Source organism: Orycteropus afer, unplaced genomic scaffold, assembly GCF_000298275.1.
Source record: "Orycteropus afer afer isolate SDZICR_OR568_19922 unplaced genomic scaffold, OryAfe1.0 scaffold00002, whole genome shotgun sequence".
NCBI classification, from domain to species: domain Eukaryota; kingdom Metazoa; phylum Chordata; class Mammalia; order Tubulidentata; family Orycteropodidae; genus Orycteropus; species Orycteropus afer.
Genome location: NW_006921589.1, coordinates 27277390 through 27294491, shown reverse-complemented (window position 1 = coordinate 27294491; position 17102 = coordinate 27277390). Strand labels below are relative to the sequence as shown.

At 39.9% G+C, this 17102-nt stretch overlaps 1 protein-coding gene across 1 annotated transcript in view; it reads left to right on the top strand.

Annotated features, from left to right (window-relative positions):
* PARD3B (par-3 family cell polarity regulator beta) overlaps positions 1-17102 on the top strand; it is a 1522095-nt gene that overhangs the window by 1372995 nt on the left and 131998 nt on the right. Inside the window, exon 21 of the mRNA XM_042783151.1 lies at positions 8118-8250. Coding sequence (XP_042639085.1) covers positions 8118-8250 — 133 coding nt within the window. The remainder of the gene's footprint in view (positions 1-8117; positions 8251-17102) is intronic.

The following is a 17102-nucleotide window of genomic DNA, read 5'->3' as shown; positions in this document are numbered from 1 at the left end:
AGGTTTATATATGGAAGGAAATTGTCTTTGTTGATTACCAAGGGTGGGAGGAGAAGGGAGGGAACACTGCAAAAAAAAAAAAAAAAATTGACCCATGTCACTTTAGTTTTGTGTATTTCACTGTATATAAATTCTATTTCAGTAAAATGCATTAAAAATAAAAAGAAAGAAAATAAATTAGACATTGTATTGCACTGGGCAAATCTGCTACAAAAGACTCTTTAAAGTGTTAAGGAACAAAGATGTCACTTTGAAGACCAAGGTGCACCTAACTCAAGCCATGGTATTTTCAATCAGCTCACATGCATGTGAAAGCTGGACAATGAATAAGGAAGACCAAAGAAGAATTGATGTCTTTGAATTATTGTTGTTGTTATATGCCATCGAATCAGACCCGACTTGTAGAGAGACCCCTCCTTGGGTTTCCAAGGCAGTATCACTACAGAAGTAGATTCCCCAACCTTCCTTCAAGGAGTGGCTGGTGGGTTTGAACCGCCAGCGTTCTGGTCAGCAGTCAAGTGCCTTAGGCACTATGCCACTAGAGCTCCTAGTTTGGTAATTAAAGTCAGATGAGCAAAATAAAGGTACATGTATCCAGTTAGATTTTATTATATTTATGTCATCAGGATGTGAATGCCCCCAAATCTCAGGTGTTTGGAGAGCTCCTTTCCCATTTTGGAAAAAATCTGACCTGTTTTCTAAGGTACAACTATTTTTGCTAGGTGCCATCAAGTTGGCTTCGACTCACAGAGACCCTTTGTACAACAGAACAAAACACTGCCCAGTCCTATGCCATCCTCACAATCTTTCCTGTGCTTTAGCCAATCATTGCAGTCACTGTGTCAATCCATCTTGTTGAAGGGTCTTCTCCTTTTTCGCTAACCCATTACTTTACCAAACATTATATCATTCTCCAGGGATCAGTCCTTTTTGACATGACCAAAGCAGATGAAACAAAGTTTAGCAATTCTCACTTTCAAGGAGCATTCCAGCTGCACTGGTAGAACTATGGTCCTGCCAAATTTGAAATCTGAAACTATGATCATTTTTAGTTCCTTAAATGCAAAAATGAAACCAAAAACACCCCCTCCCTAGGGGAAAAATAGTCTCTTGACATTTTTAAAGGGTGCAAAGATGTTTTTCTTCATATTTTTAAAAGACTAAATCTTTTTGAGAAAAATATTTAAAATTCTGCTTTTTTGTAAGTATAGAATGGTTAACATCATATTTGTAGAATTAAAAATTTAGTAGGAAGCACCAAAATAACAGTTCACAGTAAATTCATTTTAAAAAGTAAAGTCTATTGAACATTAAACTCAAAACCACTCCCGGTTCCCAATTATTGCTGACATGCATACATCTCATTTAAATTGTTTCATTTAATAAGTTTGTAAGGATTATCACATCCAGCTAGAATTATTCCTACAAAAATTCCATTCTGTTTCTTAACCAAACCACCAAATCTGGACACTACACTAATACCTACAAATGAAGACCGTGCTCATCAAAGGCAAACACCTAGCCTTAAGAATGAAGAAGTACATGTCTTGAGGCTCTACAAAGACAACCCAAGACCAGAAACAGCTCTTTGAAGTTAATTTGATACAATTTAGTCATAGTAAACCAGGTGCCTTTGCGTCTGCTCCAACTCATGGCAACCCCAGTGTATTTCAGAGCAGAACTATGCTCTCTAGGGTTTTCAATGGCTGATTTTCAGAATAGATCACCAGGCCTGCCTGCCAGAGTGCCTCTCGGTGGACTTGAGCTGCCAAACTTTGAGTTAGCAGCTGGGCATGTTAACCATTTGTACCCCTCAGGGATTCCTTAGTCATTGTTAGGGTATGTGTATTTACACACATGCCCACCTACACACACAAACACAATAATTGCAGATAAATACAACAGTAGCCGGAGTTTGGTAGGACAGACCAACTCCAACTCCCTCATTCAGTTGGTGGTAAGATCTAAAGCAGAAGTATCCCTACGCCTGCCTGTCTTTCAGTCCTGGGCCTGACACAATTTCATACTCTTTCATGCAGGCTCTTTTGTTATATGTTAATTCTCTTCACCTTATTCAGATTCATGCCAGTTAGTCACGCAGCCTGATCGAGATGTAATATTTAAAAAAAAAAAATCCTCTGCCACAGAGTCGATTCTGACTCATAATGACCCTACAAGATAGAGTAGAACTGCCCCATAGGGTTTCCAAGGTTATAAATCTTTACAGAATCAGATTGCCACATCTTTATCTCACAGCAGCTGGTGGGCTCAAACTGCCAACCTTTTGATTGACAGCTGAGCGCTTTAACACTGCATCACCAGGGCTCCTGATGTAATGTTAATTGCCCAGCAGTCTCAGCCTGCAATTGCTCCATCTTCGTTCTTTAATGAATACAGATTTCATTGCATATATTTCTATTACTTTAGCTACTTTTATTTCTGTTTTTATTGCAAAGACCTGTGCAAATAAAAGACTATCAGAAGGTAAGGCCATAAATGTGTCCTGCTGCATTCCCTCTGCCTTGAAATGCCTGTGAACTGCTGCTGCAAAATGCCTGCTGCATTTTAATGCCTCTCTTGCAAGGCAACATGATACGGTAGAACTCACACCAGCTTTGGAAGCATACAAATCCTAAAACCCTAATCCAACATTCACTAGTGGTGACTTAACTTCTCTGAACCTCAGTGTTTTCATCTGTAAAATGTCAATAGCAGCCTCCCAGATTTGATGAGGGAGTAAATAGGATGAAGTATATAAAGTACAAATGTTGTATTGAGCACATCTTGGAAGCTTTTAGTTTCTTCTCTACAGCCTGCAGCAGTAATAGGGAATGTCTGCAGCACACACAAATGAACATTCATTTTTAAATATTACAGTTGAGGTAATTCTGAACTAGGAAGAATAAGGTCAGATTCCAAAGGAGGAGATAATGCCTTAGTGTGATACGTTTTAGCTCTGGGAATATATTACTGTAAGTGGCTATGAAGAAAATGACATGGTTTCTGAAATCCATTACAACTTTAAACTCTGTCCAGCTCTGAAGTTTTAGAAGGAGGGCTTGTCCATCTGCCTTGAAAGGCATAGGCATTATAATTTATAAGAAATCACTACAATATAAAACTCTTTTGTTAAACTTCTTGAATTAATTTAACGTAAAATTTCAGCACGCTGCAAGTGTAGGAGTGGCATCGATCATCTACATATGGATACAGCTATAACAGACACGCGTAGTGCCTAAGGCATTTGACTGCTAACCAGAAGGCTGGCGGTTCAAACCCAGCAGCCACTCCTTGGAAGGAAGGTTGTGCAATCTATTTCCATAGCGATACTGCCTCAGAAGCCCAAGGAGGGGTTGCTATGAGTCGGACCCAATTTGTTGGCAGTGAGTTTGGTTTTTTGGTGTTTTTGGTATGGCCAAGCTTTACTTCATCCAGTAAACTGATAATACAGAAAGGGTGATTAGCTAGTAACTTGGAAAGGGGATTATTGTTACTTTGACTGATTTTATATGGTTGCGTCATAATTTCACGTCACCTCTAAAACTACCAGGCAAAAGATTTCCAGGAACCTGTATTGCAAAGTTCCCCCCCCCCAAAAAAAAATAGGAAAATGGTAGACATAATAGGGAAATGGAGAAGAGAAAATGGGAATCCTCAGAAAGACTAGCCTTGCCTTCCATTCTGGTTCAATATGTTGCTACGAGACCCAGTCTCTAAGGTAACAGGTAATATGAAGGAGACACAGGTTGGGAAGTTGGAAGTATGATAGAAAGAGTAGTCTTTGAAAGCAAACAGAACTTGTTCATCAGCTATTGGCTATGAGTTTCCAAGTCCTTATCTTTATGGGATAGGTTTGATATGCTTATGAGAATTTGAATATGCTTGCGAGAATTTGAGATAATATATACCACACCTGGTACACAGGAATTGTAAACAAACTCAAGTGTCATCTCCTGTAAATTGATAGTAGCTTTCTGAAGTTTTAGGTTGAGAATTCTGCCGTGTCTAATATCATCAGGAAAGTATGCTGTAACTGATCAGAGATGTCTGCTCTGGGCAGATGGGGGCATAAGTAAATCTGTATCATGTAAATTTTCTAAAAACTATAATTATTATGATGTTTGCTGCTATTATTACAAAAAATGTTTGTATGACCGTCTTCAAGCTAGGTTTATACATTTTCAACCCAAAATGTAATCGACTAACTGCTTTACTACTATAGCTGGGTGTATGATTTTTATTGAGTTGATAATACATTCATGTATAATATCTACAGAGGAGGGCTAGAAGGGGAAATCAGAAATTGCTGTTCCTGATTTTATTATATAAAACACTTATTTTCAAAAAATATGGTATAAGAACTAAATGTAGAATGAAGGTTAGAGAGGGAAAAAGGAGAGGTTATGTTAAGGTGCAGTCATAGTTCATCATGAAAGTTTTGCACGCTGTCCCATACTGTCTTTAAAATATTCACACAAGGGAGAAGATAACGCATGTTTTGCACTTATATGGTCCAATACTCTCTGGAATTTTTTCTTGTTTTTTCTCCGAGGCCAGATTTCTGGGTAAGCAGTCATGTTCTTGTCAGCCATAGGGGATTTTCTGAATCCTAAACAGCTCGTTTTGTATTCTTGCCCCATTCTCTCTATTTGAGAACAGAACAGCAATCTGATCCAGCCTATATTTTTTAATTTGTGTATTTATAGGCATATGAGAGAATAGCTAACAGCCTGAGTATGATTTTTTTTTTTTTTCCCACCACAAATGTAGAGGAATTGTGGGATTCTCTTTAAAATACAGTAGTGCCTATCCGTTTCTTCCTCCCCCTCCCCCTTTATTACTGATGACTTCATTCTGCTTGAATTCAATGCTGCTTCAGTTTTTTTGGAGTAAACCAATAATAGATTATGTATGCTATGTTTGCACCGTGTTGATTGAATTCATCTGGTGAGTTTGAACGTGGCTCGTGAATTCACTTAATCGGCAAAAGTCTGCGCACTGGACGCAGACATCGCAGCTCAAGTTACGCCAGGGCCAGGGAAGCTGTTCACAGAAGAGCTGGACTGCGCCTCCTGCCTGACCGCGGCTCCCTAGAGCAGACAAGGCTCTTTATTTCTCCTTATCCTCATCTTTCTCAAGTGCTGAAAGGAACTTTTAATTTAACGAGAAAAAGCATAGTCAAGAAGCAGAGTTAGAACTATTTTGTGAGTTCTTAAATACATATTGAAGGAAAATAAAGGTATATGATCTCAAAAGGTTTGTTTTTTTCTTGATCAAAGGTGTCAGCTGCTGAGTGTGTGGAGCACCCAGGAAGCTCAGAACCCAGTGTTAACTATGGCCGAGGGGCTGTTAGAGTGTACACCTGGGCCTGCTTCCAGTTAAATCATCATCTAGGAGGGGAGGAGAGGAGCTCTGGTGGTGCGGTGCCTAAGGCATTTGACTACTTACCAGAGGGCTGGTGGCGCAAACCCCCGTTGGCTCCAGAGAAGGAAGATGGGGCAATCTACTTCCGCAAACACAATAGGGGTCGCCATGAGTCAGAATGGACTCGCTGGCAATGAGTAGGGGAAGAAAGGGTTGTTCCCCCAAAAGATGTTTACCCACCACTTTCTTGTCACCATTTACAAGCATAATTTGCAAATGTTTTAACAAAATAATAGATGACCTTTTTTCTATTGCTTTCAGATCCCTCATTTTATGAATTTAAACTTAAAACTCAACCATATTATTTGGGGATCTTGTTGGCATGCAAAGCTTTGCACAATGTGACCACAGCCTACCTCTCCAGCCCTGACTGTTCCTCTTCCCCTGCCTCCTTTCATATACCTTGTACACTAGACCAGTGATTATCAAACACATATTCATGAAAATGAGCATCACTATGAGCTATCAAAAAATAATAATAAACACGCATTGCCATCAAGTCAGTTCTGAATCATGGTGACCCCATGTGTTTCAGTGTAGAAATGCCCTCCATAGGGTTTGCAATCACTGTTACATTGTGGAAGTAGATGGCCAGGCTTTTCTTCTGTGACACTTCTTCTGGGTGAATTAAAACCTCTCATCTTTCAATAGCTAAAAGCAAACCATTTGCACCATCCATTCATAAGGTGTTCCTAATTGAGTTAAAGTGCCAAAATTTGTAAGTAATACACTTTTGTCAAGGAGCCCTGGTGGCAATGGTGAAGCACACTTGGCTGGTAGCTGAAAGGTCAGTGATTCAAAACCACCATCAGCTCCACAGAAGAAAAGACTTGGTGATCTACTCTCATAAAGGTTTCAGCCTCAGAAACCCTGTGAGCCTATACTACTTTGTCACATGAGGTCTCTATGGATTGGAAATGACTCAGTGGTACACAACAACAACAACATAATTTTGAGAGTAAAGGTTGGAGTACATGTCAACAGATACGGATAGTAAGGACATATGGAAAGAAGAAGGTATGTCATGCTAAGATGGAAAGAGAGAGAGAGAGAAAAAAGATGTCAGGATGTGCCATCTTGGTTACTTGTCTAAGGTTCTCTTCTCTCTACTTTAGCCATAGTTGCTTTCTTAGTAATCACAGTTTTTCCATCAATGCATCCACCTAACCTAAAACTGGTCAGCTAGCTATTACCTCTCATTTAGCTTGGATTGGTTTGATATCATCTGACTGCTAACCAGAAGGTTGGTGCTTCAAACCCACCAGCCACTCCAAGGAAGCAAGACTGGGCAATCTACTTCCATAAAGATTTACTGCCTCAGAAACCCAATGGGGGTTGCTATGAGTCAGAATTGACTTGATGGCAATGGGTTTGGTTTGTTTGGTTTTGGTTCAATATGATCATCTCAACAGACAATATTATGTAATACATATCAGGGCTAGGAAGTAAGAAGGGAATGATAGGCAAATCTGATTATTCCTACAACTTCAGGTGATGTATCACTGAGTGTCCCACTGTGCCAGATGTTATGCTAAGATCTGGGAATATAAAAATAAACAATTCACAGTGTTTGTCTACAACAAGCTCATGGTCTGGGTGTTGGGGGACAGAAAGTGATACAGAAGACAATAATACATGGTGACTGGTTTTACAACTGAGGTCTGCCCAGGAGTCATGGGGACTCAGAGGAAGAGAGCTTCATTTTGACAGGTGAGAGCAGGGCCATGGAGGAAAATCATAAAGATTATCTGAGTCTCAAAGGATATATATGTACTCAAAAGCTCAACAAGGGAGATGAAAGAATTCTAGGTAGAGGGAACAGAAGCACAAAATACCAAAATGCATTGGGGGAATTCAATAAGTGAGTTTGGGCAAGCAATGGTCCTCAACTTCTTTTGTCCTGCCTTCTACATGTATTAGGTGGTCCATGCTCCATTTTCTCTCTCATTTTGAAAACAAATTAGAATAAAAGTGAGTGCTGGTGATTTTGGGGATATTCTGAATTTATTCTAATATGTAAATGTTAAAAATATGCTGTTGGAAGTTCTCCTCTTTAATTAGAAAATCTGCAGGTATCATTATAGGAGGTCCTGGGTGGAGTGGGGAAAAAATGTGAAACAAAACTCAAAATCATAAAAAAAAATGAAGCAGGCTTATTGATCTGATAGACACTGGTGGAACCCCCAAGACTATGTTGCTTAGACACCCTTTTCAAGCCTGAAACAAAACTCACACCTGTGGCTCAACTTACAGCCAAAAAATAGACAGGACTACAGGGTGAAAAACTACTATAGGGAGGTACGTACTCTTCAGAACAATCAACCATATGAGATCGAAATGGCAGCATTTGTCCAGGGATAAATCTCAAAAGACAAGAAGGGATAGGAAAGAAGGACAAATGGAAACACTAAACACAGGGAAGAAGTGGGAAGAGTGCTATTACATTGTAGGGATTGCAGTTAATGTCATAAAATGTGTATGAACCATTGAATGGAAAACCAATGTTTTCTGTAAACTTCACCCAAATTACAATGTAAACAACAACAACAATAAAAATCAAAAAGTTTCAAAGAGAGAAACATAGGTACCAGAGAAAAATTAATTTTCATAGTTTAGCTACCTTTCATTTTTTATGTAAGTTTCAAAGATGACGTACACTTCTGTAATAGTGTTTGTTTGTTTATGTCCTGCAGTGGCCGTCCCACAGGTGGAAGCTCTGACCGTATCCAGAAGTTGCGGAAGGAGTATCATCAGGCTCGAAGGGAAGGTTTTTCTCTATATGAAGATGATGAAGGAAGAGCAAGATCTGACTATGACTTCCACTGGGTAAGCCCATACCTGATTTCAGTCACTGAATTTATCTTTAGTGAGATAGCTTAGAGCAGAAGAGCATAACCAAGCATTTTTTGCCCATAGCAAGTTATACTTAGGTTACTTAGGTTTCATGGATATGAACATTGTTCAAACCATAGCCATTTCTCCCACAAAAGTTGTTTACATAAACCACACAAATATATAGTAAAGCAAAAAAAAAAAGAAAAAAAGCAAACCTATGCCATCGCGTTGATTCTGATTCATAGCAACCCTATAGGACAGAGCAGAACTGTCCCATAGGGTTTCCAAGGCTGTAAATCTTCACAGAAGCAGATTGACTCATCTTTCTCCCATGGGGTGGCTGGTGGGTTCAAACCACTGATTTTGGTTTGCAGCCAAATGCTTTAACCACTACACCATCAGAACTCCTAAATGTACAGTTGTTGTTGTTGTTGTTGTTATGTGCCGTCGAGTCGGCCCCGACTCATAGCGACCCCTCCTTGGGTTTCCGAGTCAGTTATCACTACAGAAGTAGGATCGCCCAACCTTCCTTCCGAGGAGTGGCTGGTGGGTTTGAACCGCCAGCCGTCTGGTTAGCAGGCAAGTGTCTTAGCCACTATGCTACCAGAGCTCCAGTAGCTCGTGTTAATTGCTCTCATACTTATTCCCTGTTGTACTTGTATACCAGTTGATTTGGGCGTAGATATTAGTTACTTTAAAGAGGACAAAGAATTTTTATCACCATCCATTGAGTCTTAATCGTTGCCCTCTTTCTTTTGGATCTCAAACATCTGGGCAAGTGTCAATAGAGCATGCAATATAAGCCATTTCTTCTTTGGAAAATGATTATTAGAAGTAATAGAACAGAAGTAAGTTTCAGAAGGGTCATCTCAATTGTTTGTCTATTGGATCTTAGCAATTTACATTCTGTAGATATTAACAGTATATCACAGTTTTGAGGTAAGGACAGTTTTTGTATTATAAGATTTCCTTTGCCAAATCTTTCAACACTCAGGGAACAGAGAAGAAGATCGTGACCACTGACTGAAGAGATACTTTCTAGGATTTTCAGGATGATCCATTCTATTGTCTTTTTCAAGAAGACCAAGTTGCCCCTACAAAATACACTTGACTCTTGGACATCTACAAAAATGTCCCAGAGGAACATGCTTAGAGTAAGATTAAAATTACAGGTCACAAAAGTAGAACAGTGCTTGACACAGAGTCACTGCTCAGGACACGTTAGCTTCCATGACTAACATTAGTGGCACAAAGCTGAACATGATATAGCAGTGTTCCTGCTGTGAAACAGTTCTCCTTCACCATCTTTGGTGAGTACTGTCTTCCACTATAGATTTTAGTGCTATTTGGAGAATCACGTAAGGAACTCTATCCCTGGTTGCCACTAAGGGCACCAGCTCCTTTGAGAGACAAATCCATGAAAAGAAAGTTTCCTTTCCTCTGAGTTTCATACTCCCTTCATACTCAGGAAGTAGAGTAGGGAGAGTAGAGTCCAACAGCTAAGCTAATTCTGTCTAGCTTTCACTTCAGTGCTGTGGCATGTCACCCATGACACCTAGCACTTTTACACTGGTTTTCAACATCTACCTATTTTGCACAGGTGTTATTGTCATTATTTGTTGTCAAGTATATCTCAACTCATGATGACCCCATGTGTGCAGAGTAGAACTGCTCCATAAGGTTCTGAAACTTGTAGCCTTTTGGAAGCAGATCACCAGGCCTGCCTTCTGAGGGTCCTCTGGGTGTGTTCGAACCACCAGCCTTTTGGCTAGTAGTCAAGTGATTAACCATTTGCACCACTCAGGGAACTCCTAAAATATTTTGGCCTGGTAGATTCCTTCTCTTATGGTGAAATTTAAAAACACTCATCAGAAGTACATAGTAAGAATTGATGATCTCAAACTAAGTGGCTTAAGCCACTTCCAGAAATGGGCATCCTGTGACTATAAAGAAAACCAGTTGCCACGGAATCAATTCCAAATCATGGGAACTCAATGTATGTCATAGTAAACTGTACTCCAAAAGGTTTTCAATGACTGATTTTTCAAAGCACATGGTCAGGCCTTTCTTTCAAGGTGTTTCTGAATGGACTTAAACCTCTAGTCTTTCAGTTAGCAACCATTTGCACCATACAGGGACTCCCCTGTGACTGTAGATCAGACAAAATAGTTATTTATTGGTTGCATTACAGATGTTAGAATTAAACAGAATGACATTTACAGTGATGGGGCAACAGGTCTCTTGAAATCTCAGTAGCAGAGAAATATCTCACAGAATAGCAATTTAGATAACTATTCACTTCATTTACAGACATAAGATAGATTGACTGCCTTTGATAAAAGAAGTGAGCAACTCTATAGGTAAGGTTTGGCTTCTTTGATAAAACAAACAAGCAATAAAATAAAAGTTATTTCCACTCAGAATGAAACAGAATTCCATGTCCAATGGATTCCCCCATCTCAAAACCACTCTGAATTCCTGTGAGGAAAATAAGACACATCATTTTAGATTAAGCATCCTGGTTGTTACGACCTTATTTTGTATGATTTGAGCAAGACATCAGACTAAAAGAACAAAGATGCTTAAACTTCATGAAACTTCAAGAATTTTCTCTGACCCTCACCGAACCTGAGCTCTATAACTACACTCTTGGGTCCTGCCTTTTTAAATAATTCTATTGTTATACAAAGCAACTGTGTAACCAGACAAACTATTGAGTGAGTAAAGAAGTGTCTCTATTTTACTTTGTGTTTTCCATATTCACGTGTTGAGTCTTGCCAAAAGTGACACATTTTATGTTTTCCAGACAATTGGGGTCTAAGACTTCCCAAAGGGATGTTTGAGAAAAGAAAAAGACAAGTGTTCTTTGTGATTGTGTGAGATAACTCTAAACCAGGCATCAGAATCGTAGCATCTTTTCCCTTCCTCTTCCCAAGCCAAGGAAAAACACTAGTATCTTTTGTCCAGTGTAGGTTTAAAAAATAATACTGTAGTCTTGCTACCTTTGGAGAGATCTAAGAAAGCAAATTTATACTGGTTGGTATTAGTGTCTGTCATCTGTATCTTATGTGCACAGTTAGGTGTCTTCCTTTTCCTAATGTTATCATGGTGGTCACAGACTCTATAACATCTCTCCATTTACCTCCATCAGCATGTGGCCTCCAACTAGCCTGAAATTAATCCCTTACAGAAACAACAGAAGACAGACATACAGTAATCCCTCACAGACAGCCAGAAACTGTGGGGGAGGGATCCAATGAATCTACTGACTCAGGACCATAGTACTGGGGGACACCAGACTAAATTGGCACAACAAGATACATAAAAGCCTTGTTCTTCACCATACATTGATGAGTAGTAACTGGGGTCTTAAAAGCTTACAAGTGGCCATCTAAGATGCAGCTAATGCTCTCCTATCATTGGAAGCAAAGAAGAGTGCAAAAAGCCAAGGGCATTTGGAAGCAATCAGCCATAGGACAGGATGGCCCTCGAGGCGAGAAGAACTAGATCGTGCCTGGCTACCAATGCCAACCACTCAGGAAAGGATCAAAACTGGAGATCCTGGATAGAGTGGGAGGAAAAACATAGAACAAAATCCAAAAACACAATAATGACCAGAATTACTGGTCAGATAGAATCTGGTGAGACCCCCAATACTATGGCCCTGGGATACATTTTGGGCCTGGAATAAAACTCACTCCCAGGGGCTGGCTCTCAGCCCAATAGTAAACAAGATGTACATGCAGACTACTCAACCCAGGGTGATGCACCCACATACTCTATGGAAGTACAACCCTTGGAGCAATTGACCAAAGGGCACCAGAGGCACAACAATCACACAAAGGAAATGCAGGACACACAGGAGTGCATAGCGATGAGGGGCATTGGGGGGGTAGTTACTGGACAGGGAGGGGAGGAGACTGGGTTAGGGTTGGGGATGGTAAATGGGGAGTGAAACTAAATGTACATGAAATGTTGAATGTCAAACAAACTCTGTTCTGTAAACTTACACCTAAAGCACAATTTAAAAAAAAAAAAAAAGTAAGTTTAGAAAATTAACACTTCATTACTCCCAGACGGCCAGACCCAACAAGGCTGAACTTCAGAATCACTAGGGGAACTTGTTAAAATCAGATTGACAGTCTACATAGAGGGAGGGTGGTGCCCAGAGAGGGACCTCAAGTGCTTCTCCAGGTAATCATCAAGGTTTTTGACCCACAAGTCTAAAAATAGTTTCCATTCATTCCAGTCACTTCTGTAATCACAAATGTATTCCATCTTCCCAAGCAAAATCGTTACATGGATCAGCATTGCCAGAAATACTTTCATGGACTCAAAACTCCTGCAGCCTGATATCTCAGATGGAGAGACTTGACAAATGTCCCATGGAGTCACACTGTACTGGGAAACTTCTAAAATATTGAGAAGGAAATTAGGAAGATAAGTTACCAAACAACTTCTGTTAAACTAGTTTAAAAATAAGCCAGTAAGAATGAAAGTCTGCTCCCAAGTCTTCAAAACAAAATAACAGAAGTTACCACCTGAAAGATCATCGTGGTTGTTACCTGCCGTTGAGTCAGTTCTGACTCCTGGGCACCTCATATGTGCAGAGTAGAACTGCTTCAAGCAATTTTCAAGGCCGTGAGTTTTCAGAAGCAGATCACCAGCCCTGTCTTGCAAGGCACCTCAGGGTAGATTCAAACCATCAACCTTTGGGCTAGTAATCAACCACATAACCATTTGAGCCATGTGGGGACTCCCAAAAGAGCATTAAGATCATGAATTTTTTTTAAAAGGAAATATATTTTCTCAATGAGAGAACATAGTCTTTCTTTGACCTTCCTTAACCTTTCTGCGTCCTCCCAAGCCATCTCCTTTTCAGTACTCTACCAATTTTTCATCTGCCAGAAAATCTCTCTCCCAGTTGGAGCTAAAGACTTCTCTCTCTACCCCCTTGGGTTCTCACTTGCTCTCATAGCTCTCTCTCTCTCTCTTTTTCTTCTCTTTTTTTCTACATGTTTTATTCAATTTTAACAAATATTTGCTTGATCTGAGTATGAGCCAGGTGCTGGTAACATAAGAATATGATAGCATCTCTCTTGGAAGAACTTACAGTCTAGCCAAAACTACAGACATCTAAGCCAAAACAAAACAAAGCAAAAAAGGGACAATAATATATGTGATAAGTGCTGTAGTATGGGGTAATTTGCTTCTGTGTGAGCTCAGATAGCAATTAATTTGGTTGACATCATGGTGTGTAGGTAGGGGTACTGGAAAAGCTATGGACACAATTTGGGAGTTGCCTCAGCCAACATTATTTTGTTCTCCCCCCACCCCTTTCAAATGTGGTATCTCTTTGGGTTTTGTTTTATTTGTTTCTTTCCCAAAGAAGCCCCTGATTTATTCAGTTCATCTGTTTTAAAATAAATGAATACACACAGATTGCAAGGTTTGTAAATGTGGACATGAGACCTTAAAAATCTTTTCAGCCAGTCTATTTTGGAGCTGTTTTCCCATCTAGGCTCTGAAAAACAGCAAAGAACAAGTGGCAGGAATTTCAATGACTGCAAGTGAAATAGCCTGGCAAGTCTTTATGGACCCTATTAAGTAAGTAAGATATGCTAGCTGTGAAATGTTAATGTTTGCCAAAAGAAAACATAATACCTGTTATCTGCTGGTATTTTATTTTCTGTAAAACTTGTTAAGACTGTCACAGTCCTCTGGCAACAGGCTGCTTTTTTTTATTAGCAGATAAAGATTATCTGCTTATTTAACAGCGGCCTGAATACCCTGTAAGTAATTTCAGAATTGGGATGGCTCTGAAGTTTTCTAAAAATATTAGAACTTTGATTATTGTTCTTTTTCGAGAGTTGCATGGCATATACCATCCCCTACCATCCCCCTAGGAGCTCTGGTAGCGTAGTGGCTCAGGCACTTGACTGCTAACCAGAAGGCTGGCGGTTCAAACCCACCAGCCACTCCTCGGAAAGAAGATGGGGCAATCTACTTCCGTAGTGATACTGCCTAGGAAACCCAAGGAGGGGTCGCTATGAGTCGGGGCCGACTCGACGGCACACAACAACAACAACAACCATCCCCCTTCTCTTTTTTAACATTGTGGCTAAATTAGCAGAGAGGTTGTTGATACATGATGGTGGGAAGAGAGGACAAGTTTGTTACTGTATAGAAAAATGTGGAAGTGCAAATGTGAATGGTAGGCTAGTTTCCACTGTCATAGAAAACATGGTCCTACACTTTTCAGGAAAGGGAATTGTTTCAGGTAAGTCATGGTTGGAACAGATAGTTGGGGGAATAATTGAAAGCATTCCAAAAGATCTGTTCACCCCATTATGAAGATAGTCTAGGAGCCAGCATGAGGGAATGTGCTTGGCAGGTGATCTGGATAAGGAAAGACATGTCCGGTGAACTCTTCATTCAGAGGAAAGGGAGAACAAGGATGCTAAGATCACACCAACCATCTTAAGATGGCCAAAGAAGTGCAAAAAACATAGGGTTGTTTCCTAAACATGAGGATATAGAGAAATGAGTTCCTGCTGTCATTGGCCAGTAAGCATGACACTTATGTGTATTTTTATTTCCTGCTACTTAAAGGCACCTGATAAAAACTAAGGAAATTGATGAACCATTCTGGATTAATCAGTGCCTGATATAAAATAACTACTCAAAAAAGGAAAACACATTAGCTTATATAACTTTAAAGTACAGAGGCATGTAGACTTCAGGCAAAGTTGCATCTAGCCACTTCAGACAGGCCAGTAAATGTCTGTCTTTATCTCTCAGCTTTGCTGTTCTCTGTGTTACTGTCATTATCTGGGACACTCCTCCATACATTGGCAAGACAGCCATGAGCAGCTTGAATCCAGCAATTCTATAAAAAGAGATTGTCTCCCTCCTCATATGGACAGGAAAAGTGTAGAACTGATGTTTATTATAATATCCAGTGACTTGATTTACTCATTCTGGATCACACGTTCACTACTGAATCAATCCCTATGGCCAGAAAAGTGCAGAGCTCTTACTGACCAGAAGTAGGCCACCTTTGGAACCAGAATGTAAATCAAGCCCACCCAAATTCCATGAATGAGTATATGTGAGGAAGTAGTCCAAAGGAAACTCAAAGTACTGTTAATAAGGAAAGAGAAAATGGATGTTGGGCACAATTAGGGGATATCTTCTACAATTTTAAATTCTAATAATGTTATAAACTTTCTTCATCTTCTTAGATTTTTCAAGGAAAAAGAAAGAAAAAACCTTTCCCTTCATGTATTTTTCTGTTTATCATTGGAAACATTATCAATCTTAAATTTGTTTCCATCGTTGGCTAGGCAAAAGGAGAAAGAAGATTTATTTTTATCTGCTGATCCAGTGTCTTTGGGCTATCCCATGAACCTGGAGAGTTTCATTGAATGGTTCATAGGAAGTCATCAGACCTCTGGGTTTTTATTTAAATAGGCAAGTGACATTTTGATTTGCCCAGACCTAGGAATTTGCCCAGGGGGAGGAAATAGAATTATTTGAAAGGACTAAACATGGTTCTCTTTCTTTGGGTAGAATTGCTCTACCTATATCTTCATGAATTACTGTTTTGTGATCAGCACATATTCTATTCTTAAAAGCTTCAAAAGGTGGAATGAGATGGCAAATTCAAGCATCAAATATGTACATCCAGAGACTGCTATTGTTGGGCACCTATCATGCAATAGCCAACCCCTTCTCAGTTGATGAACCCCAGTGAGCTCCATAAACAGCTATGTGGTAGTTAAGTTTGTGTATCAACTTGGTTGGGCCTGGCTGACTGGCTGGGCGGCTGAATATAGTTATTCCCCATGGTGAGACTGGTAATTAACTCCATGGTAGAATCTATTGGAGCAGCGGAGTAGCTGCTTTGGATATGTAGTCAGCTTCCCATATATAAGAAACAGCTTTGGGAATGGTCTCTAGCTTATGGCACACTTGAACCCTGCATGTAGCCATGTCATTGTTCAGCAGCCTGCCATGCTCTCCCAGCCTTGGGACTTTCAATGGACTTGAACTAATTGCCTGCCATGTGGTTTGGTAACATCAGGACTGTGCCATTTTATTTGTCGACTTTGGGCTTCTTAGCCTCAGCAGCCTGAGTGAAGAGATGCCTCTAGCTTTAGTGGGCAGAGAGCAAGAGGCAGAGCTGAAGCCCAAGGTCAGAGGGCTTTCATACAGCTCCTAGAGCCTGGCACTTTGAACTCGGACTTCTAGCCTCCCAAACTGTAAAAGAATAAATTCCTATTTGTCAAGCCATCCCATTTGTGGTATATTCTTGTCAGAGCAGTACTAGGTAACCAGAACAAGCTACTTCACAGTGGTTGATGCCATCAACAGATCTGGTTTCCCGATTTCCTGAAACAGTTGAGCTGAACAATCTAAGAACCAAGGCAGAGAGGAGAGGAAAGGAAAGCCTACTATGTCTCTGAATTGGCTAGGTTGTGCAAGAGCCTGAGGTTTCATTGAAACACCCAGTGCTACATGAAGAGTTAGGATTTGTGCACCTAGATTTCATGAAGCAGTGAAATGATTGAGGAAAGAGGACAAAACAAATTGGATTTTCTTTTCCTTTCATTTTTTTATTCCTTTATATTTCAATGTGGCTTTCACATGAACATGTTGACCTATAAATTATATGGGAGACAGTCTCAAAAATATGACATGCAAGTACATTTCTAGCTTTGAAACATAGCGTAAAATGTTTTGAAAGGCAGTACCGTGTTCACAGACACTCCCCAAGATAGAAATGAACTGTGTCCAGACGTTCATTTGGAAGTTGGCTATTTGGAACTGTTGTTGTTGTT